Raw genomic sequence first — 24,952 nt, forward strand, 5'->3', positions numbered from 1 at the left:
GACCTATCATATCCGCAAAAGAGAGCTTATTGGAAAATGTGTCCATCTACATAGATGCATTCTTACAAGAACTCGTGAGGACACTACCGTCATATATTCAGGACACTACAGATTTTCTAAGACAGTTGCACGAATTCAAGTGGGAAGAAGATTATGTGCTCATATCAATGGATGTATCCAACTTATATACATCAATCCATCATAGGGATGGATTAAGAGCAACCGAGTACTTTCTCGGCACAAGACCCATAGAATTTCATGCACACAACAAACTGTTAATGGATCTTATCACGTTCTGTCTAAACAATAACTATTTTATATTTCAACAACAGATATACCACCAGGAGAGAGGCGTAGCAATGGGCGCAAGTTTTTCACCCAGCTACGCCTGTCTCCACATGGGATGGTGGGAGGAGAAAATTTTTAAAATCAAACATAGTGACTGTTGGACTAAAAATGTGATAAAGTGGATTCGTTTTATAGATGACCTGTTTATTATTTGGCGGGGCAATAGATCAAGTGCAGAACAGTTTATCATGGATTTGAATGTAAATGATATGAACTTACATTTCACATCAGAAATTAGTGCAAGCAGCATATGTTTTCTTGATGTAGAGGTATACATACAAAACAATAACATACAAACACGATTACATCGGAAACCCACATCAGGAAACACTATTCTTCATAGTAGCAGCTTTCACCCTAGACATACAATTGAAAGTATTCCATATGGGGAGATGCTGCGCATACGCAGAATATGCAGCACGGCTAATGATCTTGACACAACACAGCAGGAATGTAAATCCAGATTCCTAGCTAGAGGCTATGGACAAAAGGTATTAGATCGTGCAATTACTCGCACTAAGGAAACCTCCAGAGAAGATTTACTTTTTAAAACCTCACGTAACAAAATGAAACAGCAACAACAACAAAGTGGCAGTGAGAACGCCACAAGTAGCCCCAGACTCATTTTAACATACAGCAATCAAAGAAACAATATCAGGAAAATAATTAAAAGCAACTGGCACTTGGTTTTAAGTGATCCTGTAATTGGTGATAAAATGCCTGCCTCTCCTACTATTACCTTTAGGAAGGCATGCAGTACCAGTGACCATTTAGTGAGCAGCAGCCCGGAAGTTCCGATCAATTCCAACTGGTTGACCAAACGTAAAGGCTTTGTGAGGTGTACAACATGCAAGGCATGTAAATTTGGGAAAAATAAAACCATGTACCATTCACCCTTTAATGATAAGCCTATCCTCATCAGTACATTTCTAATGTGCAAGTCAGAGTTTGCAATCTACATATTGGAGTGCTCTTGTGGTCTAAGATATATTGGAAGCACACGCCTCCAGGTACACAAGAGAATACTTCAACACTTACGGGCTATCACCAACAATGATAGTTCTTACCCGGTAGCCCGGCATTTCAACGAGGCACACAATAAAGATTTGAACCAGTTAAAATATTATGTAATTGATAATGTCCCCCCATTAAGAAGGGGAGGCAACAGAGAAGCAACTCTGAGACGACTAGAAACCAAATACATATTAGAACTTGACAGTAAAAATCCGCACGGTCTGAACACTACTGAACACTTGTACACCTGGCTGTAGAATTAAGATTCTGATGAATAAGAATATAACAATAAAAAATAAAGCTGCGAACATAAAAGAATATTTTACTCTGTCCCACCTCCCGGTCAGAATACCTGTTGTTTTTACTAATAGTACCATTGGCGCATGGCACACAACAAATATTTGCACAAATAGTGGGTGTCACGGAAAATTAGCACCTTAGCACTGTCTTTAGCGTACTTTGCACATATCACGTACTGTATCAAGACCTTGAATGTGAACCCCAATTCCAACATACATTTATTATAACGAACAAAATGGGTCAACAATTTGTTACAATATGGTAGCAATATCAAACATTGAAAAGATAACCCAGTGTGAACTTGTTCAAAATGTTTTGTGCATATCAAATATATACTTGTTCGTGGATAAAATATGTATTTTACAAATATAGTGATTTTAAGATAAATCAAGGAAAGGAACAAATTTGAAATATTGGCGCATTTATGCAGACATATTGTAAATAGGGGTCACGTACAAATATCTGATCTTTTTAATGAATGTGTTTTTTTTAGAATAATTACCAATATTTATTAACATAGCTTCATAGGGTTTGTAAAGATATTTATTTAATTATTTATCTATTTATCTATTTATTTATACAAACTAGTTGTCAAAGTGCCTTAAAATATGATACAAACATCGGGTTTAGATAAGTGGTAAATGCGATAGTACTACAAACAATGAAAAAAGACGAGCAGTCTGTTGTTTATGGTTATGAACACTAACAAGCACAATGTCACTTTAAAAACGGGGAAAAAAAACAAGCATGTCATGTGATCAAGGGCTCTGGGTGGCCCGAAACGCGTAATGGTGGCAGAAGCAAAAATAAATAATTTAATGCACGAAACAAGTGGAGTCCGTTCCGTTCTTGTTTGAAAAACAAAAGAAGGAGTATCGTAATATATTTATATATATGTATATATATATATATTTTACCTACTGGCGGTTGCCAGTAGGTAGTTATAGTTAGAACCTAGTTTCCATGGGAATAGCATTTTTTGATTTGGTAATAACTTTGGCGTCGTTTGATGAATCTTCGCGAAATTCTCCCCCAAAAAAGTCTATCCAGGTCAGCTCTTATCCTGAAAGTTTGGGGGTGATTCGTCAAGCGGGGGCTGAGAAAAAAGGGGGTCCCAAAAAGTGTTTTCTCCATGTTGATTTCCATAGGAAACTTTAGCCAAGGCTACAGACCGAACTGCTGAACGGAACTACACCAAATTTGCCAAAAAGGTAGTGCTTGGTTCAGAAAGCGACTATTTAAAAATGGTGTAAATCCGTTCAGTAGTTGCTGAGAAATTCAAAAAATAAAAATATCGATATCTAGAGGTGTGGTTTATCAGCGCACCCTCCCGACCATGAGCTTTATTCTAATTGGCTGTCAACACTCCAAACCAGGAAGTGTTGGCAGCCATCTTGTGACTCGGTAGAACCGAGTCACAAGAAAAGAGAAAAACAAACGTGATAAACAAGAAAAGGGGGCAGGGTAGAAACACCCTGACCCCCTTGGCCTGCTCAGGTGGTCGGTCCCACAAGGACTCCTAAGGCCCAAAAAATATTTGTTTTTAAAAATCGGCCGAATTCGCGCAGAGTGCGTGAATCCAACCGAGAAAATAAAAAAAAATGAACTGCTGTTCATTCATGGTTGATAAGTTTGGATGCATCTTTGCCGGCTGTGTGGAATGGCTTTGTATATTTTAGTTAACTTCTGGGTGGTTGCTATGCAGATTAATTATCAGATTGCGTTTGTCAGTCGGTGGTGTAACATTGCATAGCCATGCTTCCCTCTGCACAACGAGCCTCTTCATAGATATGCAACTTGGCCCCAACTCACTTTGCTGCTAAAATGATTAATAACCTGAACACAGAAGATGCCGTTTTTTTCTGATGCCAGAAGAGCTCATGAAAGCAAACACAGCAGGGGATCCTGCCTCATGTCTGTGCCCGTCTTGTATGAACTGTCTCACACACCGAAAAACACAAGCATTCCTCAAAAGGCCAACTTCACACAAGAACAAAGTAAAACTGAGATATTCCGCCTGAGTTGTTTGTATGGGACTTTGGTTTCCTTTCTTTTTGTTTCTGAATAAGTGGAATGAACAGGCAGTGGGCCTGGCAGACTGAGACGTGCCGGCAGCACGTGGTCGCACAAACTCACGCACACACACACACTCGGACACACGCTCACCCTCCGATGGTCGCACATGCATGAGCACACACTCACTAACCCGAGGACACCGACATCCACATACACTCAGACATATGAGTACGTGCACACGCATACACTCACAAACCAGCAGAAAGCCACGGTGCCACACATACTGAAGCACCCGCTCACACACCACCGGAGACATTGACAGTCTCACAAAACATACTTACAAATCAGCACACACCGACATTCACACCCACACCGCAAAAACTTTTAAGATGTCTGCCCTAAAACGGGCAGATGGCTGACAGCCAACACAGACAGACGCTGCTGGCGCCCACCTTGTGTTCAAAGAACTGTCTTGTCCTGAGAATCCAAACTAGGAACCAACTGTCCGCACAAGGGTCATTCAGCTAGAAGTAAGAACATGGAAATAGCGCTTGCTACCCAGCCTTGCAGCTTGCTGGTGCTCAATACAACAGATCTTACCCAGGTCTTCCCCAACTCCGCTGCACTCGTTTTATCGGCTTTTCAGTGGTGAAAGGCAGAGTCAGAATCCATATCTTTCACCTGCACTATTTTCCCTGCAGATAACACTTATATTAACTGGGTTTTGCACAGTGGTCTGGTGAATGGTATGACCTGTAGCGCTTCGGGAAAGATAGGCCCTACCATGGGTCTTTTGTTTGTCCCAAGAGAGTGTTGCCTTGTTTTGGTGACATCATGTGCACCGTCGCTGCTTGTCATGTCAGAGCAGAGTTGATGTACGTGCCCAGTGTCAGGTGTGTTAGCAGTGAGCAGTTTGCTTGTCGAAGAGCACCTCTTATAGTATATATTCCTTATTAAAATAATGTACGTTGATTTAGTTCTCAACTTTTATTTCAATCTTCTGTTCTCTGACAGGTTAATATTTTAACTGGAATAAAGTGGTTTTGAAAGTTGGCAAGTGTTACTGTAAAAAACTATGACCCACCCTTTCCAAAAAATGATTATTGGGGTTGTGCGTATCTTTTTGGGGGGAGAGGGGTGTCCACAGCGTGACAGCCTACAAATGATTACTGTTTGATAGCAATTACTTGGAATACTTGCTTATGGGCATTTATTAAGCGCAGACCTGGCCGGAGAGACAACATGGCGCTATGCGTGTTCACAGGATAGCCTAACAGCAATCGGCAGACCGACGTCACAAGGCATCTCAAAGCACAAGGTGACATCTTCTAACACAGCAACTTACTCAAGTGTTTATTGGTGGGGATGTTAGAGCCGCAAGTCTGGGTAGAACGAACACCCTTTCTCTACACTGGAGGTCCATGTACAGTCGTACCTTCACACCACATGCAGTGCCAGACACACGGTCCAAACATCCCCTCGCATCAACAATGAGCAGATCAGATCCACCTGTTTTCCTTCTCGATAGGGACGGGGGAATGAGACTGTATGGGGAACCCGCCAGCCCCATGGAAAGGCCTGTAACCAGATCGAGGCCTGGCCCTCTGCTCCAGGAGCGCCTTCGGCTCTGCACACCTACAGATTCCCTTTTCCAGCTGGGAGCGCCCTGGACTTCAGAGCTCGCGCCTTCAGCACAACGTAGCAATGAAGGCGCAGGCAGGGTATTAACTCCTCTCTCCCCAGGCAAGCCTGTGTCTCCGCTGTGTGAGGCAACACTGCACACCCTCCCATCCATTCCTGAAGCTTTGGTTGGAAGATGGCACCCTGCATCACTTCACTGCTTTCACCCTGCATCACTCCACTGCTTTCACCCTGCATCGCTCCACTGATTTCACCCAGCATCGCTCCACTGCTCTTACCGTGCATCGCTCCACTGCTTTCACCCTGCATTGCTCCACTGCTTTCACCGTGCATCGCTGCTTTCCCCCTGCATCGCTCCACTGCTTTCCCCCTGCATCGCTCCACTGCTCTTACCGTGCATCGCTCCACTGTTTTCACCCAGCATTGCCCCACTGCTTTCACCGTGCATCGCTGCATTAACCCTGCATCGCTCCACTGCTTTCCCCCTGCATCGCTCCACTGCTCTTACCGTGCATCGCTCCACTGCTTTCACCCAGCATTGCCCCACTGCTTTCACCGTGCATCGCTGCATTAACCCTGCATCGCTCCACTGCTTTCCCCCTGCATCGCTCCACTGCTCTTACCGTGCATCGCTCCACTGCTTTCACCCAGCATTGCCCCACTGCTTTCACCGTGCATCGCTGCATTAACCCTGCATCGCTCCACTGCTTTCCCCCTGCATCGCTCCACTGCTCTTACCGTGCATCGCTCCACTGCTTTCACCCAGCATTGCCCCACTGCTTTCACCGTGCATCGCTGCATTAACCCTGCATCGCTCCACTGCTTTCCCCCTGCATCGCTCCACTGCTCTTACCGTGCATCGCTCCACTGCTTTCACCCAGCATTGCCCCACTGCTTTCACCGTGCATCGCTGCATTAACCCTGCATCGCTCCACTGCTTTCCCCCTGCATCGCTCCACTGCTCTTACCGTGCATCGCTCCACTGCTTTCACCCAGCATTGCCCCACTGCTTTCACCGTGCATCGCTGCATTAACCCTGCATCGCTCCACTGCTTTCCCCCTGCATTGCTCCACTGCTTTCACCCTGGAGGTGTGTAAGTTTCTGGGGATGGGAAACAGCACAGTAACACCATGCACAATGTGAACATGCGATTATGCAAGTATAAATCACACCCCTTACAATATGAATTTCAGCCAGCCGAATAAGTCAATATTCGGAGCCGGATTTATTTCATAATAAATCAGAGTTAGTGTTTCTAGCCCCAGTACCCACCCCGCCCAAAAAATAGCAGAAAAAGTCTTTGGCACCCAAGCAGACCCAAATATCTTAGCAGTTTACTATTCGTAAACCAACCGTTTTGGGCAAAAAGTAATATTTCATTTCAGATTTTCCAGTGTTTTCGAAAATTCTGATTCGGGATCACCAAGGTTTACGAGTGCGTCCAATTAAATGTTGTAAAAGTACCAGACTTCGGAAACAGAAAGACTTAGAAAATGCATTTGAAATTGATTTAATTTTAGAAGTATGGTATTTTTAGAACTTTTTTTGTTACTGAGTTTTACATAGCGCAAACTTGACCCGAAGGTATCGGGTATCAGAGCGCTTTACTCAAGCACCAGTTGTGTTACATGAGGATGCATTTGTTTTTGTTAGGCACGGGGAGATTAAGTGATTTGCCCAGAAACACAGGATGTTGCGCATCCTTGCCGGACTCGAACTTGGTTCCCCAGATTTTAGGTCGACCGCCCTAGCCGTTAGGCCGCATATTTTATGTGTGTACTGCAGTAAAACTCTTTCAAAATCCCGGTTGAAAGGTCTAGTGTTTTAAAAAGATTATACATCACGATGTGTGTTCAAATATCCTTCATTTATTAAGTACAGCAACAAGTGAGAGCAGTTGGCCATGTAAAAAGGATCTGTTGCCCTATCGTCAGAATCTGGTGCTATTTTTTAAATATATTTACAGTTTTGAATAGCGCGAACTCGATCTGGAGGTATTGGAGTGCTTTACAGGACCACCAGCTCCATTACACAAGCCCATTTTCGTTTTTTTGTGGGCACGGGGAGATTGAGTGATTTACCCGGAATCACAGGATGTTGAGCCGCTGGTGACCCTCGAACCTGGTTCCCCAGCTCAAAACGCCACATCCTCTCACGTCTTCCTAATGTTTTACATCTCTCGGCCTTTAGGGGTTGTAATGTTTCATACAGCACACTGCTGTGTTTTCAAAGCATTAACTAACGCAGTCAATGTTTTTTAGAGTGTATCCTTCTTAACAATGAGAATTCTGCGGAAACCGCCTTCGCTTGGATTCAGTGTCTTTGAAAGTTTTTTTTTTAATGCATTATTGTGAATATCCGTTGCACTGGTCTATTTCAGTGATGTTGAAAGTTTGTTTGCAGAAAAAGTGATTAGCATAACTAGCAGCTTAACTCGTAAATTGTTGTTTGGGGGATGGGTGGGAGGTCAAAAAAACAAAAAAACAAAACAAAAAAAACAAAACAAAAACAAAAACAAAAAAAAAAAGAATAAAGAAATAAGAAAAAAAAATTGTAATCATTTTTAGTGGTACGTTTTTAAAGGTTTTAAGCAACAAAATGTTACTATTTCAAAACTTGATTGTCATCTTAATTCAAATTATTTGTAAACAATCTTAAGCATGTCTTGCCGTTCATTCGCTTCGAGGCGCTGTGATGGGGGGATTCAGAATTGTGTGTGCCCCCTATAAAAAGTGTCCTGACATTGGGTCCTAACCACTGGCCGATTCAACTCTAAGGGTCACCTAGCCGAAGCCACAACAGACACCTGCTTTTATTCCTGCTGTTTCTACCTGAACGTTTGCATCACCAGTATCAATTCCGAGTCTCAGGGCTATCGGAGGATATCTAGCCACCTGGGTGAATCAACATATCATCCTTGTGCCCTTAACATGAAAGCGGGCCTCTCTTCTCCATTAATACCCTAAAACAGGGAAGCCTCTTTAGTCCATAAATGCCTGTAGATCGGCCAGGCCTCAAACCTGACGTTTGCCGAGCCGTATTCCAGTCCGGACTCAGTGCCGAATGCGGCCCCCTCATTAGTTTCGAGGGCGGTGCTGCTTTCCGCGACAGGGCTGCCGCGTTAATATTTTTCACCAATGTTGCCCTAATGAGGGGGCCGCGTTCGGCACTGAGTCCGGACTGGAATACGGCTCGGCAAACTTAGGGAAAAATAGCTTGCACTGTCTTCTGGAGCCCACTGTGGGTGAACAATGCTTTTTATAAAATTGTGATATCGTGGCAGTACCTACTATAGGTGATTCATTGTCCTGGATTGAACTACTGAATCCATCATGCACTGCGAGCACTAAGCAAGGCCCACTGAGGGCGTGGCATGAATCCAGCTGAAGTAAATCAATCAGAACTGACTGCACGAGTCATTTTAAAAGCGACCTCTGAAGATAGGCACAAAGCCTTGAAACGCGTCATGTCTACAAGATGTAATCTAACGGAAGCAGTTCCATCACGTCATCAGCAGTGGATTGCGGTCGCGAGAGTTATAGTTAGCTGAACTAACTATAACGGGGGAATTTCAATGGTTTTTTACGAGTGAAATGTCCAGCTAACTTTAACATGTGTGAAACCTATGGTTTTTTCAGTGAATTTGCAAGGTTTTTTAAATGCTAATTCCCAACTATAACGTGTGTGAAACCTATGGTTTTTTTTAGTGAATTTGTAAGGTTTTTTAAATGCTAATTTATGTATGTATTATTATATTTTTTATATATGTATTTTACAATAAACTACCTATGTATATAGTTATAGATTGACTGTATCCTTTAATATGGAATGGCTCAGCTCTTTTATTTTGAATTTGGATAAAGTTGAACAGCATAGTTAATATCTTCTATAAACTTATAAACAGTTTAAAATGTTGTTGTTTTTTTTAAGGGTTTTTCACCGTGCGCGCACCCCGCGATTTTTTGAAAAAAAATAAAATGTTTTTTTTCACCCTTCGGGGTCCTTCAGAGACCCCCTGACAAAGGCTAGGGGGTCAGGAACTCTCTACCCTGCCCCCTTTTCACGTTCTCCACCTTTCTTTTTCACTGCCACACACAAAATGGCATCCGACACTTCCTGATTTCGACCGATTCGAATGTTGACTGACATCTAACCACCAATCAGAATTACGCTCGCGCACAGCACGGTGCGCGCATATAGATATTTATGTACTTTTAGCTGCAATTTTCTCAGGAACTACTGAACAGATCGACACCATATATGCAAAAGGCACATGCCTGACCTGAGGACTACCTCTTTGCCAAATTTCAAGTAATTCTGTTCAGCCGTTCGGGCTGTACCTTTGACTAAATGTCCTATGGGAAAATGCATAGGGAAAACGCGTTTTGGGACCCCCCTTTTTTCTCAGCCCCCGCTTGACGAATCACCCCGAGACTTTCAGGGTAGGAGCTGAGCGGAGCGCTCCATTAGTTTTGAAAATTTCGCGAGGATTCGTCAACCGGCGCCAAAGTTATTCAAAATAGAATTTTCAGATTTCCTATGGGAACTCGGTCCAAACTATAACTATCTACTGGCGACCGCCAGTAGATAATATATATATCACGTTTTGAGGAATAAAATCATCTGCTCTTCTTTGATGGACTTCTGAGTGTGCATGTCTACCTTAGATTGTTTGTAGCATTACGAAGCCCGGCGGTGGTTCCACCGGCATCATGCACCAACTGGCAGCGGGCTCGATCCTGGAAGGGACCTCTTGTTGAAATTGTATATATATATGTATATATTACCCAGTGGCAGTTGCCACTATATAGTTGTAGTTAGGATCGTGTTTTCATAGGAAATGCCTTTTTTGTGTTACTAATAACTTTGGTACCATTTGACAAATCTCCACAAAACCTTCCAGAAAAGTGCTACTTTCTGACTAGTTTGTGCAATGAAAAGTTTAAGGGTGATATGCCGAGCAGGGGCCGAGGAAAATGGGGTTCTCAAAATATTTTTTCCCTATTCATTTTTCTGTTGGAACTTTAGACACAGCTAGAGCCCAAACTGCGGTACGGATGTACACCGCATTTGGCAGAAAGCTAAAACTTGATCCAGAAAGAGTGACTTTTGTGAAGTGCTGTAATCTGTTCAGTAGTTTATGAGCAATTAATGCTCAAAAACTTTGTATATCTAGGGATGCAGAGCCTCCATGGATCCTACAGATCTCCTGGTGAGTTGTGATTAGCTGTCACCACATCAACCAGGAAGTGGAGGCGGCCATCTTAGGACTCGTGACTCAGTCCCAATTCCAAAAAAATAACACATAAAAAAGACATAAGGGGGCAGGGTAGGGATACCACAGCCCCATAGGCCTGGTGGTGGGGTCTCAGTGGGACCCTGTATGGGGCCAAACACATTTGTTTTTAAGAAAAAAATTGCTACAAATTCAAAGAAGATCCGTAACACAAGAGCAACATTAATTAAAAACAAAAAAAGCGGGGGTTTGTGCACCTTTCAAAAAAATTCTGGGGTGGGCCAGGGCCTGGGGGAAGAGGAGTGCCACAGTTAGTTCTTAAAGGGAAGGGGAAAGTGGTCTGAGCTAATCCTATGCTTAAAAATCCTGCTCAGGAACAGAGATTTGAGGTGAACAGTTCTTTTGTAGGGTGCCTCCATACATGAGCTGCTCTCCGCCTAAACTTGGGAACTACCCAGAGTTCCCTGCCACCTTTTTGTATAATGAATGTGACATTCTAAGCCTGAAAGCATCCCTTTGAAAGTATTAACCTTACTTTACTCACAGAGGAATACCAGTAGGCAGGCAGTACCACCTAACATGCCTACAACCGCTTGTGTATGTCATCCCCCACAACAAAGATAGGCACCAGTTCCTTGGGGATGTAGACCCTCCTGTCTCCACTGGGCACTGAGGTATCACTTCCACCATTGCTGCGGGATGCTTATGCTTTCTTGGCTTTCAGGTCCAGCTCCTTGAGACTTCTTTCATGAGCCAGTCTCTTTTTCTCTAGAGGCAGCATCTCCTCCATTTTCACTTTGGCCATCTGCAGCCTGAACTTGATTTCTGCTTTTCTGTCTGCCAGCTCCTCATGGGGCTAGATTGTGGGCCGAGATGCTGCTGCCATCCCTGGATCTCTTTTCCTCTAAAGACAGCTTCTCCTTCATTTTCAGTTTGGTGATCTGCAGCCTGAATTGATTTCTGCTTTTCTGTCTGCCAGCTCATCTGGGGACAGGTTGTGGACCGGGATGCAGCTGCCATCCCTCAATCTGACAAGTGCACTCTCTCATTTAGAGTGATAATCAGAGGGTTATCATTCTCCCCGTCCATTTACTTTTCCTCCTCAATGTCCACCTCCCCATCCTCCTCTTCATGTCTTGTAGCCTGTAACTGGTGGGCCTCCCACCAGGCCCTGAGGACCATCTGGAGCTTCTGCTTCTAGGAGCCCTTGGTTGCTGGAAGTCTGCTGTCCTCACAGAATCCCCTGAGCCACAGTGTAGCACTTTAGGTTTTTGAGCCCAAACTTGCTGGGCCCGATTCACAGAAGTAATCTGAGATGAAAGTCTAAGTTTATGACTTTCGGTATTCACAAAGGCCATTCACGAGTAGTAAAGTTAGACTTTTGGTCTAAGTTTAGACCAAAAGTCTAACTTTACTACTACTAAAGTTAGACTTTTGGTCTAAGTTTAGACCAAAAGTCTAACTTAGACCAAAAGTCTAACTTTACTACTACTAAAGTTAGACTTTTGATCTAGGTTTAGACCAAAAGTCTAACTTTAGTAATGGTAAAGTCTAATTTTGACCAAAAGTCCAACTTTACTACTACTAAAGTTAGACTTTTGGTCTAAGTTTAGACCAAAAGTCTAACTTTAGTAATAGTAAAGTTAGACTTTTGGTCTGAGTTAGACTTTTGGTCTAAACTTAGACCAAAAGTCTAACTTTAGTATGAGTAAAGTTAGACTTTTGGTCTACACATAGACCAAAAGTCTAACTTTAGCAGAAGTAAAGGTAGACTTTTCATCTAAGTTAGACTTTTGGTCTAAACTTAGACCACAAGTCTAACTTTACCACTCGTAAATGCCCTTTGTGAATGCCGAACGTTGTAAAGTTAGACTTTCGTCTCAGATTACTTCTGTGAATCAGGCCCCATGCTTTCAGCAGGCAGAGTCACAGATACATAAAGTCAGATGGACTAGATGTGAATTTGGAAAATGCAAAGGATGCCAATCAAGGAGAATTTAAAAAGAGGTTGAACTTCATATCAAGTTATTTATATGGGATTTAATGTTACACAAAATCACTGAACGGCACTGAACAGGCACAAGTAATGATTCTCACCACTGAACACCAATATGAAAAATTGGGGTATCGGTTGAGGAGGTGTTAACCTTTTCCCAGCAACAAACACAATCTTTGTCAAGAGTCAGAGCTTGGCACAAAAGCGGTCAAGTGTAACTTAGAGGCAATGTGTTAAGTATTTATGCAGCACACAAACAGTTATAAAGTGAAAACACCACACAAGAAAAGAAAAATCCCACACAAATGTAGAAAAATTGTTCAAAATGTAATAAATTATTTGAAGCCAAAACAACAAAAAACCAGGACCATGTAGACCAGGAGATACGTAATTTCAAAGATTTTACGTAAGTATATCACCTAAAAGCACAAAGCATCACTCATGATTATCTGGTCTTGTGAGACTGGGTGAAAATCACAAGCTTAGACCACAGTAGCACAGAGAGTGGACCGGGCTTTGTGGGCTGTCGCTGCTGTAAAATGAAAGCCAGTTGGGCTTAGTGGATGGTCGTTGCTGCAGCTTCTCAATAGCAATCACGGCTGGCTGCCATTGCTGTAGTGCGAAGTGGAACTCTTGCATTGCCATCATTGTAGGTGGTTGCTGTCAGTGCAGACTAGGTTTGATAGAAACTTCGCGTTGGTGTTCATAGAAGGTGGCAATGTCCTGCCACAGACTCATGAGGAGACCAATCTTAAGGGTTTTCACCTTTTTGTGATGAGGAGTACCATCTGAAGCCATCCAAAGGGCCTGGACCTCTTGTGGATCATAGACTCACTCCAGTAGAGGAAAGCAGTTCAAGCAGATTCTGTTACGGGGTTCAGGCAGCTCCAGTTGCAGTAGGTCAGCGGGGCAGTTGCAGGGAGGCCTCTGAAGCTTGTTGTGTCTATGTAGCTCACACAGGAGGTCAGCCAATTGACCCTTGGAGTCTTGTTTGTTATCCTGGGATGAAGTCAAGGAGGTTCAGTCTTCCTTCTCAGACAGCACAGCGGTCCTTTAAGGAGCAGGACAGTTTTAAGCTTTCATCTGTAACTTCCACAGGTCCAGGACTGTTGCCTTGGAGGTCTGATATTTATTCCTGGTGTCAGTATTTGTATGGGTAAACTCTTAGTCCTACTCCCACATCTGGTGCTGGAAAGTTCTTCCGCTGTCAATGCTCCAAACCATCTGGGTGTGACAAATGTTAGGGCAGGCCTAGTGTCAGATTCCTTAGTGTATGCAGGAGGCGAAGCCCTTTGAAGTGTAAGTGGGGTTGGGTACAGCTCCTTCCAGTCATTCTGTCAGGATGGCCCAACCTGTCCACAACTTAGCCCCCTTTGTGTTCCTGTCTAGAAGCAATACACAAGCTCCAACAGCAGAGCCAATCATGGTCATGTCACCCAGGACAATGGCAGAAGACACAGATAGTTGGGTCAAGAATATGCAGACATTCTAAAAGTGGCCTTTTTCAGAAATGCAACTTAAAAAGGCGACTTCAGCATTAAAAAGGATTTCAAATTGCAATTCAGTTGAGTGTCCCAATCACAAGTTAGCACGTAGTAACCAGTGTTAGTCTAAGGGAGAGAGACCTTAAAACAGTAAAAAACTGCTTTAGGAGTTTTTTACTGCAAGGACATGTAAAACTTAAATGCACATGTCCCACTTTTTAAATACAAAACACCCTGTCCCATGAGCCTTTAGGACCCATTGGACTTGTCCTTCTCTTCAGGATCACCCTTAAAAATGTTGTCTTCCCTCCTCATGTTTTTCTGAATTTGTTTTTGTTGGCCTTAGGACTCTACACTCATTACCACTGCTACCAGTGCTAAAGTGCTTGTGCTCACTCCTCCAAACATGGTAAAATAAGCTTACATCCAATTGACACATTTAATTTACCGATAAGACCCTAGCAAAATGGTACTACATCAGGGGACTCCAACATTTTCTGTAATAGGAGCAACTTATATTTCATAAAACTCAATGTGAGCTACTAAGATTATTAGTGTTGTAACAGTGGCCATATAAGACAAGATTACATTAATTGCCACCATATGCAAGATTACTACCAGTGATCAACACAGTGCATCAGGCGATGTTACAAGCAGTATTGTAAAAACAACTGTGCCGATATGAAATGCCTCTTCATGACTAATACACAACAGGCATAGCAGCAATGCCTCTGGGACCAAGGAAAGTACATTTGTAAACAATCTCCCCATTGCCACATGATGTATCACTCAAATATTAATTTAAATATATTTTGAAAATTCTGCAATTGGTTCCCGAATATCAGCTCATGAGTTCTGAAAATAAACATATTTTTCTCAAATGTAAACCCTCAGTTTTGGTATTCATATAATAATTCAACCAAGCAAAAACTTCTAGGTTAATAGGCTGGGCTACACAGAGGAGAGCTACTATCAGGTAGCTGGCGAGCGACTCGTTGGAGAAGTCTGTACTACATGTACCCAGGTCCTGAAAATGAAATGCTACTTGTGGGCCTGCAGAAGTTATTGTGCCACTCACCTAAGTAGCCCTTTAAACATGTCTCAGGCCTGCCATTGCAGTATGTCTGCTGTTTTAAACTGCCATTTTGACATGGCAAAAAAACCTTTGCCAATCCTTAAGCTTCCATTTTAATATATGTATCACTCCTAGGGTAGACCTTAAACTGGCCCTAGTGCAGGGTGCAGTGCATATAAAAAGTTGTACATGTACTTTTAAATATTACATGTCCTGGAAGTGAAAAACACTCTAAAATTCGATGTTCACCACTTGAAGGCCTATCTTTCACACTGGATACCATTGGGTTAACTTATTACATTCAATAAGTGCTAACCTTTGCTTGGCAACCAGTAGAAATGTCATATTTATTCTCAAATGACTTGTAATTTAAAACATCTTTTAATGGTAAAGTCAGATTTTAAGTCACTATTCTGAAAATGTCACTTTTAAAAAGTTGGCAATTTCTTGACCTAACCATTTGGTGCCTGCAGCCTGTATCCTAGGTCACATGACTAGGTGCAGTTGGCAGTTGACCTTTGTGTATTCCTCCCACACAGTGTTACAAAGGGGGACTGAATGTTGGCAGGATGAGCCACTCTTAAAAGATGGATGGATCTGTCGCTTAGCACACTTGCACTTCAAAGGGGCTGCCTCAGCACATTGGAAAGGGCTTCACATTAGTATATTGTCACCTAAGACCGCTTAAAGCCAGGGCAGGGGAAGGAATAGAATTCTAGAACCACATGTGGGGAGGAGTGTAGAAGTTTCCCCCTCTTCAAAGCTGGCACCAGGTATAAATATTTGACCCCTAGACTAACTCTTCAGTACACTCTTGGAACTGTGGATAGTACAGAAGAATGGCCCTTCTGCCAGAGAACTGCCCTGCTTCCTGAGGCCTGCCCTACTGTCTGAGAAGGAAGACTGAGAATGCTCCCTTCATCCCAAGCTACTTGAAGTTACTCCAGGGGTCAGAGATACAGAGATAAAACTAGTTGCAGAGGCATCCCTGCAACTGCCCTAGCTGACCTGCTGCAACTGGACCTGCCTCAGCCCCGCTAGCTTCTGCTATAGTGCGTCCATGATCTCCAAGAGGAGGCTCCCCAGATCCTGGGCCGTCAGTTAGCATCAGAGTACACACCTCTGAAGAAGAAGGAGAAATCCTAAAGGTTTGGGTTCTTCACTATGGAAAATGAACCTGTTCTAGCCGAGATCTTACCACGTGCTACGTCTACCAAAGCAAAGATTAGGCGAACCTGACTGTTCGTGATACAGCGAGATCCAGTGACGACCGGCAATGCGAGATTTGCATTTCACTCTACAGCCTCATCAGCCCACTGGGACAGCCAACGCAATGCTCCAGAAACGAGCGCCCATGACGTTCTACAGGATCTTCAAGCTACAGAGATTGACATCTGCCGCATTCTCCCTTCTCCTCGCGGCCTAATCCACCATTATTATTATTATTATTGCAGCTTATAGAGCGCACGGCTACCTCTGACGGAGGTGTCCCGCCGCTAGGAGTGCAGATGACCAATTTGTGGAATCAAGAGAGTGAGAGCTTTAGGGAAGTACAAAGAGCCATATTTTTAAGGCCTTCCTGAACTTGGATTCCGAATTGATCTTCTTCAAATGTTCAGGCATAGAGTTCCAGAATGTCGCGGTTTTAACTTCAAAGGCCCGGCCTCCAATTCTGGCCTTCGCAAATCGTGGAGTGACCAGAAAATTCTGATCATTCGATCTGAGTACTCTGTTCTTACTGTATTTTTGAAGTCTATGCCTCAAATACTGTGGACCAGTATCATTCATTGCTCTATGGGCCAAAGTAAGTGCTTTATATTCAAATCTTCTTTTCACGGGCAGCCAATGTAGTCTGAGCAGATGTGGGGTCATGTGGTGACACATTGGCACATTCCAGACAAGCCTAGCCGCCGCGTTTTGAACAATCTGAGCAAATACTCCGGAAGCCCCAGGTAAAGGCTATTCGCATAGTCAAGTTGGGAAGTGACTAATGCGTGCACCACGGTCTTCCTACAGTCCATAGGCAGATAATGGAGGAAGCTCCGTAGAGCCTTCAACTTCCAAAAACATTGCCCAGAGACATGGGCGATTTGCACTTTGCCAGTCAGCTGTGCGTCAAACCTGAAGCCCAAATTCCCAGAAGAAGCAACAGGAAGAGGGGGCAAATTTAACTTAGCCGGCCACCAGAGCTCTGGCCGTGGAGTAGTAGGTTGATTGAAAAACAAGACTTCTGTCTTCTCTGTGTTCACCTTTAAGCAGCTCTCAGTCATCCATGACGAGATATTCTGAAGACTCTGCCTAAAGTTGACAAACGCCGTCTCGCTGTGATCTCTAAAAGAGAACACCAGTTGTGTATCACCAGCATACGAGACAACCATCACCCCATATTGCTCAATAATTGCCGCAAGAGGGATGAGATACACATTAAAGAGTATTGGACTTAAGGCCGAGCTTTGTCAGAACCCACACACAAGGGGGCTGGAGGTGGAAACATGGGGATGAAGGGTCACCTGCTGAGTGCGTCCCTCTAAAAAAGAGCAAAACCAGGCCCAAACCGTACCCGTCACCCCTAGACCTTTCAGTCTGTTTAGGAGAATCCTGTGTGACACCATATAAAAAGCTGCGGAAAGATCCAACAGCACCAGCATTGCACAGATTCCTTGGTCTAAGGTTTCACGAATGGTCTCTGCCACCTCCAGCAAAGCAGTTTCCGTGCTATACCCGGATCTAAATCCGGACTGGGAGTCGTGCAGGTGACAATTCGACTCTAGGAAGTCCCAGAGTTGTTTCTGGACTTCCTTTTCTAGAATTGTAGCTGGGACAGTAAGGAGAGAGATTGGCCTAAAACTTTTGGCCTCTGTTGGATCATCATCTTCCTTCTTGAGGATTGGCTTAACAAGTGCATTTTTCCAGCTAGTAGGGTAAATCCCTGTCCTCAACGAGGAGTTCCAATTAGCAATCAGAGCAAGGACAAGCCAGGGGGCTAATAGCTTAAAGAATCTGGCCTGTCAAGGGTCTGCTGGGGAGCTGACTTTATTTTTTTGAGTTCCCCCAAAGATGCTTCTAAACCAAAAGGACGAAAGACCGACCACATACTTGTCCCACCCATTGACTGAGAAGGTAAATCTGGTGATCCCAAGGATGAGAAGGAAGAGTAAATATCCTGAATTTTAGTCTGGAAAAAAATTGCTAACTTTCCACAAAGAGTTGCTGACGAAGGAATAGTACTCTTCAGAGCAAGCGGTTTAATAAAACCCTGGACTATATAAATAATTTCTTTCACGGAGTTGTCAGAGGTTTTAATCTGGTTGGCGACAAAATCTCTGATGGTCTTGCGCTATAGACAGTGAAATTTCCTTTGCACTACTTTGTAAGCTTATTTTGGCCACAGGCTCATATTGTTTTTGCCAAGCACGCTCCAGCCTCTTTCAAAGGCTCATCTCCATACGGAGATCCTCAGTAAACCAAGGGGCTGACGGTTTACTCCTGACCAATTTCGTAGTCCTCATCGGGGCAATTTTATCGAGAGCTGAGGTGACCCAACAGTTAAATGTTGACGCATCCTGGCTAGGGTCACCTGTAAGATGGAGAGGGATGTCCTGTAGCTCACGACCCATCAATTGAAAGGAAATCTTCTTCCAGTTTCTCCTGAACCCCAAGAAAGGACTAGTCTGAATATTACAGGAGACCCATAATAGACTAAAAGGAATCAACCAATGATCAGACCAAGTTATAGGTAGTGGATTCCCTGTCTGTAGAGTGTGATCATTGGTAAAAAAGCAAATCAAGCATATGGCCAGCCACATGAGTAGGTGATGCTACCTTCTGAGTCAGATTAAACCCTTTTAGGGTATCAGCTAGCTGGACAGCTAAGGGGCAATTGACATTGTCCATATGAACATTAAAATCCCCAAGGACTGTAAAGTTAGAGTATTTGAGTGACAGATCCACAATAACGTCATAGAGCTTCAACAAATGGGCAGCTGGGGCATTGGGAGGTCAATAGACCAGCAGTCCAGCCATTGATGCGGCTTTAGAGAGTTTGATGCAGAAGGACAAAGCCTCGATCTGACCTGTATTTTCTATACTCTTATACGTGATCTCCCAATCCTCTCTTATAATCACGGCTAGACCACCTCCTAGTCTATTTCCAACACGATTCACCTTGTAAATTCTATATCCTGCAGGTATAGCTAAATCTATATGCGGGTTGGAGCTATCTCACAACCAGGTTTCAGTTAAAAACAACATGTCCCAGGCATTAGTTTGCATGCTTTGGAAGAGATCTACAGTTCACTAAACATGCCTTGATGGTGGGCCTTGGGTGGGGTTTGGATGTTCCAGTAGGCACAGCCCCTGACAAATCATCTTTCACAAGCTTAAAGGTGCATGATCTACAGTAGGACTCGTAAGAACTCAACCCATTTCCCTCCATTGAACTAAAGTCCAGGCATGTAGGCCCCGGGCAGCTGGAGGCAGAAAGGGCATGTAGCTGCTCTTTGGACCAAACAATTCTCAAAGCTGGGTCCTCGTGGGCATCATAGCTGGCGCTGGCTGCGATCCGGATGCGGAAAGGCACAGACAGGCTTGCCTTAGGTGCGCCAGCTGCCGCGTGGTCCGCCCCCTTATATCCTGGGTGTGCGCGGTAACAACCAGCGTGAGGAAGAGAGCTGGACCGCTAACCACCGAGCAGGAAGTAAAATGGGTGAGAATGCCCCCGGAGCATTGAACACAGCTCCACCAGTTAGTCCCCCAACACAAAATGCAAGGTAATGTTAGTGAGTAATGCAAGTAGAGTTTAAAACTGTGCAAATAGCAGGATAAAGTTAAAAGACCTCTCGAGCTGTGCCACAGCTGTAATAGGTCAAAAAGGTGAACTGGACTCTTTGCTCTGGACTTTAAGAAGGTAACATTTTTTAGCAGAACTAGCCTGGACCCTATATCCGGTCTGTGCTCCATCACTGTCAGCCTGAACTTGTGATTTTACCATGGTGTAGCATGACCATATGACTGGGAGTGGAACTTGGCATTTTTAGGCACTATTTCCGCTTAAAACTTTGCAATTTGGGGTCTCTGGCTCTACTGTTTGGATTTATTTATTCAAAGTTACTTTATTTGTCTAAATTGGTTTAGAATTTTCATGTACTGTATTTTCATTGTATTACTTTTTGAGTGCTGCATAAGTACTTTGCACATAGCCTCTAATGTGAGCTGACTGTTTTGTGCCAAGCTACCAGAGGGTTAAGCACAGGTTAATTTAGTAACTTTTGTGGTTCACCTTGACGATGATTGTGGTTGTTGCTCAAGTGGGGATTCCACCTCCCTGAACCAATAACCCAGTTTCTTACAAACAGAATACAGTGCAGTACAATGCAATACTGCATAGCATTCAACAGAAGAAGTTTCAGCCAACCCGTATTACCCTCTGCCATGGGTTGTGCAGAATGGGTACAAAGCTGCAGAATGAGGAAGATCATAAAAGAAAAGCGGACAATTACTGCAAAACTACATTTAAGGATTACTTATTGTTCAGCAAACACAAACCTATAAACCGTATTAATTTGTCCGTTATGGAAAACAACAGACAACTCACACCATAACTTACCCCACCATTCCATCAAATCAACCTACGTTGAGCCAAGCCTATCAGATGTGTTCAGTGAATTCACCAGACTTAGGAGCCCGACTTCACATCACAGACTGAGTCTTCATTGTGTACCCACTTCACTCTATTCATTTGCATTTGCCCAACAGAGACATTTCTAATTACAATCACAAATATATTCTTATAGTGTAAGCATTTTTAGACTGGTTTTTTTGCATCTCAAATGCAAGACATTAATACGTGTTTGCTTTTGTACTGAGATTGGTGCCACTGATTTATTTCTATTTTGTATTCTTTACATAGCAAGTTCTAATCAGTTGCTTCATTGCTTTCTTTTTAGAGGAAAAAACTGTAAAACCTGAGAAAGTGGTTCCAAAGGAAAGAAAGGGTATGGATCACCTTATTTTCATAAACAGTGTTTTTCTCAATGTATAAAATTCCTGGAAAATGTGTATGTCCCTCTATTAATACTACAACTGGTATTGCTTAATATAAAATGTCTAGATTGGTTTGGTGCTGTGAATATCTGTAAAATATTTCATGTGTCATCAGCTAAAAACCCGTTCTGTGCCTCTAAGTAGGAGCAGGTTGGGGGTGGTGTGATTCCATAATACAGCTCCTGCACACATGTAATGCACCTTCGACTTGCTATTAAATATAATTTCCACTTGAATTGCGTAAAAGTTTAACTTGTTCACCTGTACACAGATTACATATTTTACACCGGTGGCTGAGTACTGCTTACCATGCAATTTCCACCAGCATTAGCTCTGATATGTCAGTGAAAAAACGAGTTTTTAGGCACTACATATAACCTTCTACAACAAATGTATCGCTGCTTGTGTCATTTTGTAGAGGCAAGCCAATGCAAATGTGAATGCATAATTGTCCAGTGACCAGTTTAAAATTGTTCATCCTCTATTCAAGTCACATAAATCAGAAGTTGGTTTAGGATGTAATACTGAGATTATAAATTGCCAAGGTAAATATATTCCTATGTGTTTCATGTTGGTGGTAAAACAGGGTTTATGCACGAATAGCTCTACCAAGTAGGGCGCAAATGCACACTTTTTTCCTCACACACATTTTTCTATAATATGTGGTGGAATTTGTGTATGGAAAAATGCAACTTACTGACTTTTTCAGAACAGATGAAAGCAATTAGTACAGTCAATATATCCTCCATTCTGATGTGCAGATCTGTGGTGGAAATATCGTAGCACTAAAAATCACGCTATGCAGCATCAGTATGCGGAAAATCAATCAGTATGTACCGGGTGGTCAAATATATGTAAAATCTTTTTTTATAGAGTTTTATATAGCACGAACTAGACCCGAAAATATCAAGTATCAGAGCGCTTCACATGAGCACCAGTTTTATTACATATATACACATTCATTTTTTGTTAGGCAGGGGGAGATTAAGTGATTTACCCAGAATCACAGGACCTTGAGCGTCATTGCCGAGACTCAAACCCGGTTCTCCAGCTTCGAGGTCAACCACTCTATCCGTAAGGGTACACCCTCTCCCCTAAATTGGTCAAAAATCTAACTGACACACCTGAAGGCAAACCAGCTGGATGAAAAGATTTGGTTCCAGCAAATTGAGGCAAAATAATGTGAGCCTAAAAATATCAGATGCAGCCCTCCAACTGCCTGATTATTGGCCTGATGAATCGAAACTTGCAGAAATCAATGTCTTCCTCAAGAAGCTCATAGCCGACGCAAACCAATTGAGCAACTTCAGACCCATATCCCTCATCCCCTATCCAGCCAAAGGGATTGAGAAGGCCACTAACAAGTAACTATCAACCCTCCTTGAACTTTACAATCTTCTAGACAGCGCTCAATCAGGATTCAGAAAGAAGTACAGCACCGAAACAGCACTCATCGCAGCCACAGACAACTTTCAAATCATTCTGGATTGAGGAGAAACAGCGGCCATCATTCTGCTCGACCTCTCTGTGGCTTTTGACAGTTCTCATAGAAAGACTTCATGAGATTGGCCTACAAGGATCCACCCTCAAATGGATCTGTTCCTTCCTCAGGGCAAGAACCCAAAGGTTCAGACTGCCACCCTTCACATCAGAGACAAAGAAGTTGATATCCGAAATTCCACAGGGATTAGTCCCTCAGTCCCACCTTTTTCAATATATACATGACACCGCTTGCCAACATGATCCTATCACATGACCACCATAATCTCCTACATAGATGGCAACCACCTCATTCTCTCCCTGACGGACAAGACAACCACCGCCAGTACCAACTTTACAAACTTCATGACCACGGCAGCAGTCTGGATGCAAACCAACTGCCTGCAGCTCAACTGGGAGAAGACAGAAGTACTGGTCTTCGGCAACAAGGCCTCCCCATGGGACTCAACCTGGTGGCTGTCGAGGCTAGGACCCACACCCACAGGTCATGCAAGAAATCTAAGGATCATCCTAGACAACAAGCTCCACACGATGGCTACGTTAACCCAGTGTGCATTTCCTGCTACCATATCTCACACATGCTACAAAAGTTCTTCAAATAGTTGCCTCAGAGCATCAGACGGACTGTCACGCAAGCACTTATCAACAGCAGGCCAGACCATGGCAACACCTTCTACTGAGAAATCTACAAACAACTCCTACACAGACTCAAGACCATCTAGAACACTGCTGCAAGACTCATACTTAACCTCCGACGCCACATCCACATCACACCGCACCCGAAGAAGCTTCACTGGCTCCCCATTACCAAGTGAAGCCAGTTCAAACTTCTCATGCACACATACAAAGCCATACAAACATAGGACTAAAATACCTAAAAAAACAGCTGCATACACTTTCGCCAACCAACCAGACACCTACGCTCTGTCTCACTACACACATTCCCCGAATCTGCAAAAGCAAGACTGGAGGTCACTTGTTTTACTACATCACACCCAAGACATGGCACAACCTGCCTCAACACATCAGAGCCTCCTTCTCACTTCTTGAGTTCTGCAAGAAGCTGAAGACCTGGGTCTTCATTTAGGCACCCTGATGACCACACTCCCGCACACCTGCCCAAGAGCCTGGATAACATACCATAACATAATACCATACCATAACATAGCATAACATAACAAAACATTACACAACATGACATATTGGTGGATATAGAGATTAGGGACTGAGAGGAACCCATCAAAAAGATGTGGATGTTGTTTATGAGGATAGTGCATAGGACTTCCATGCACTCTAAGCAGGGTGGATGGGACAGCCACCAATTCTTTGAGGATGTCACACATCAGTCATATTCTAAATAAAGCCTTCAATATTTTCATTATAATACCAGTTAGCCTTACCTGATAATAGATGTTCCAATTTGGAAATAGATATTCATTTAAATTTTTTTCAGATTGAAATTAAGGTATTACCAAAACTCAATACCCCCAAAAAGCCTCAGTAATTAGGGTTTGTATATATGTTAAAATCTTATTGAAAATTTTAATTTGAATGATCTAAAACAGAGTCCAATTAATTAAGAAATTATTACACCCAATCTCCTAATTCATGCATTAGTGAGTTTTAGGAATTTCAAGTTATAAATTGTAGGTATATCCTACCCTCAAACCGCAATCAATACTTTCATTTTATTAAAGTGCCACTTTGTTGCATTATTAAACCAGTATTCCATTTTTTCCCATAGTCTTACTCAGGTTTTCATCCTGCCAGTATCACATACCACTGCAAAGGACTTGAATAAAATCTTAATATCTTTTGTGTGATCATTTGCATAAAAGGCAATAATGAAATACGCTGGTGTTCTGCTTACTTAAACTTTTGATTTAACGCTGTTAATTTGCCTTTATCATATTTCTGTTTTCTAATGTAGTTGATGGTCTGAAGTAAATGTCTCAGCATCCCTGAACCAACTACTTAATTTAAAGGGTTGTGCTAAAGCAGGAGGTAATGGCAATTGTCAGTATTACCCTCTTTGATCATTATTAACTTCTAGTTCAGACCTGAGACAAAAAAAATTAAAACTAACCCCAGGTGGCAAACTCCGCTCCGCCAGCGGAGTTTGCAGAGTTTTGCAAACGCTGCGCTCCATTAGGAACGCGGAGTTCAGGCAAAACTCCAACTTCATGGTGGAGCAGAGTTAGCCCCTGCGCCACCCCCAAACTAAAAAAAAACACTTTTCTGCTCCCTGGTGTCTCTGAGCTGCCCTCCTCCTCACCTTGGTCTCTTCTCCTCACCGCCG

At 43.1% G+C, this 24,952-nt stretch overlaps 1 protein-coding gene across 50 annotated transcripts in view; it reads left to right on the forward strand.

Moving 5' to 3' along the window:
• Nucleotides 1-24,952, forward strand: part of LOC146820883 (uncharacterized) — a 1,936,624-nt gene that overhangs the window by 1,424,391 nt on the left and 487,281 nt on the right. For all 50 annotated transcript variants that reach the window (XM_085611721.1, XM_085611696.1, XM_085611722.1 and 47 more), the window contains one exon: nt 21,057-21,104. In XM_085611721.1, the coding sequence (XP_085467847.1) occupies nt 21,057-21,104 (48 nt within the window). The remainder of the gene's footprint in view (nt 1-21,056; nt 21,105-24,952) is intronic.

Source organism: Triturus cristatus, chromosome 6 (genome assembly GCF_964204655.1).
Source record: "Triturus cristatus chromosome 6, aTriCri1.1, whole genome shotgun sequence".
NCBI lineage: Eukaryota > Metazoa > Chordata > Amphibia > Caudata > Salamandridae > Triturus > Triturus cristatus.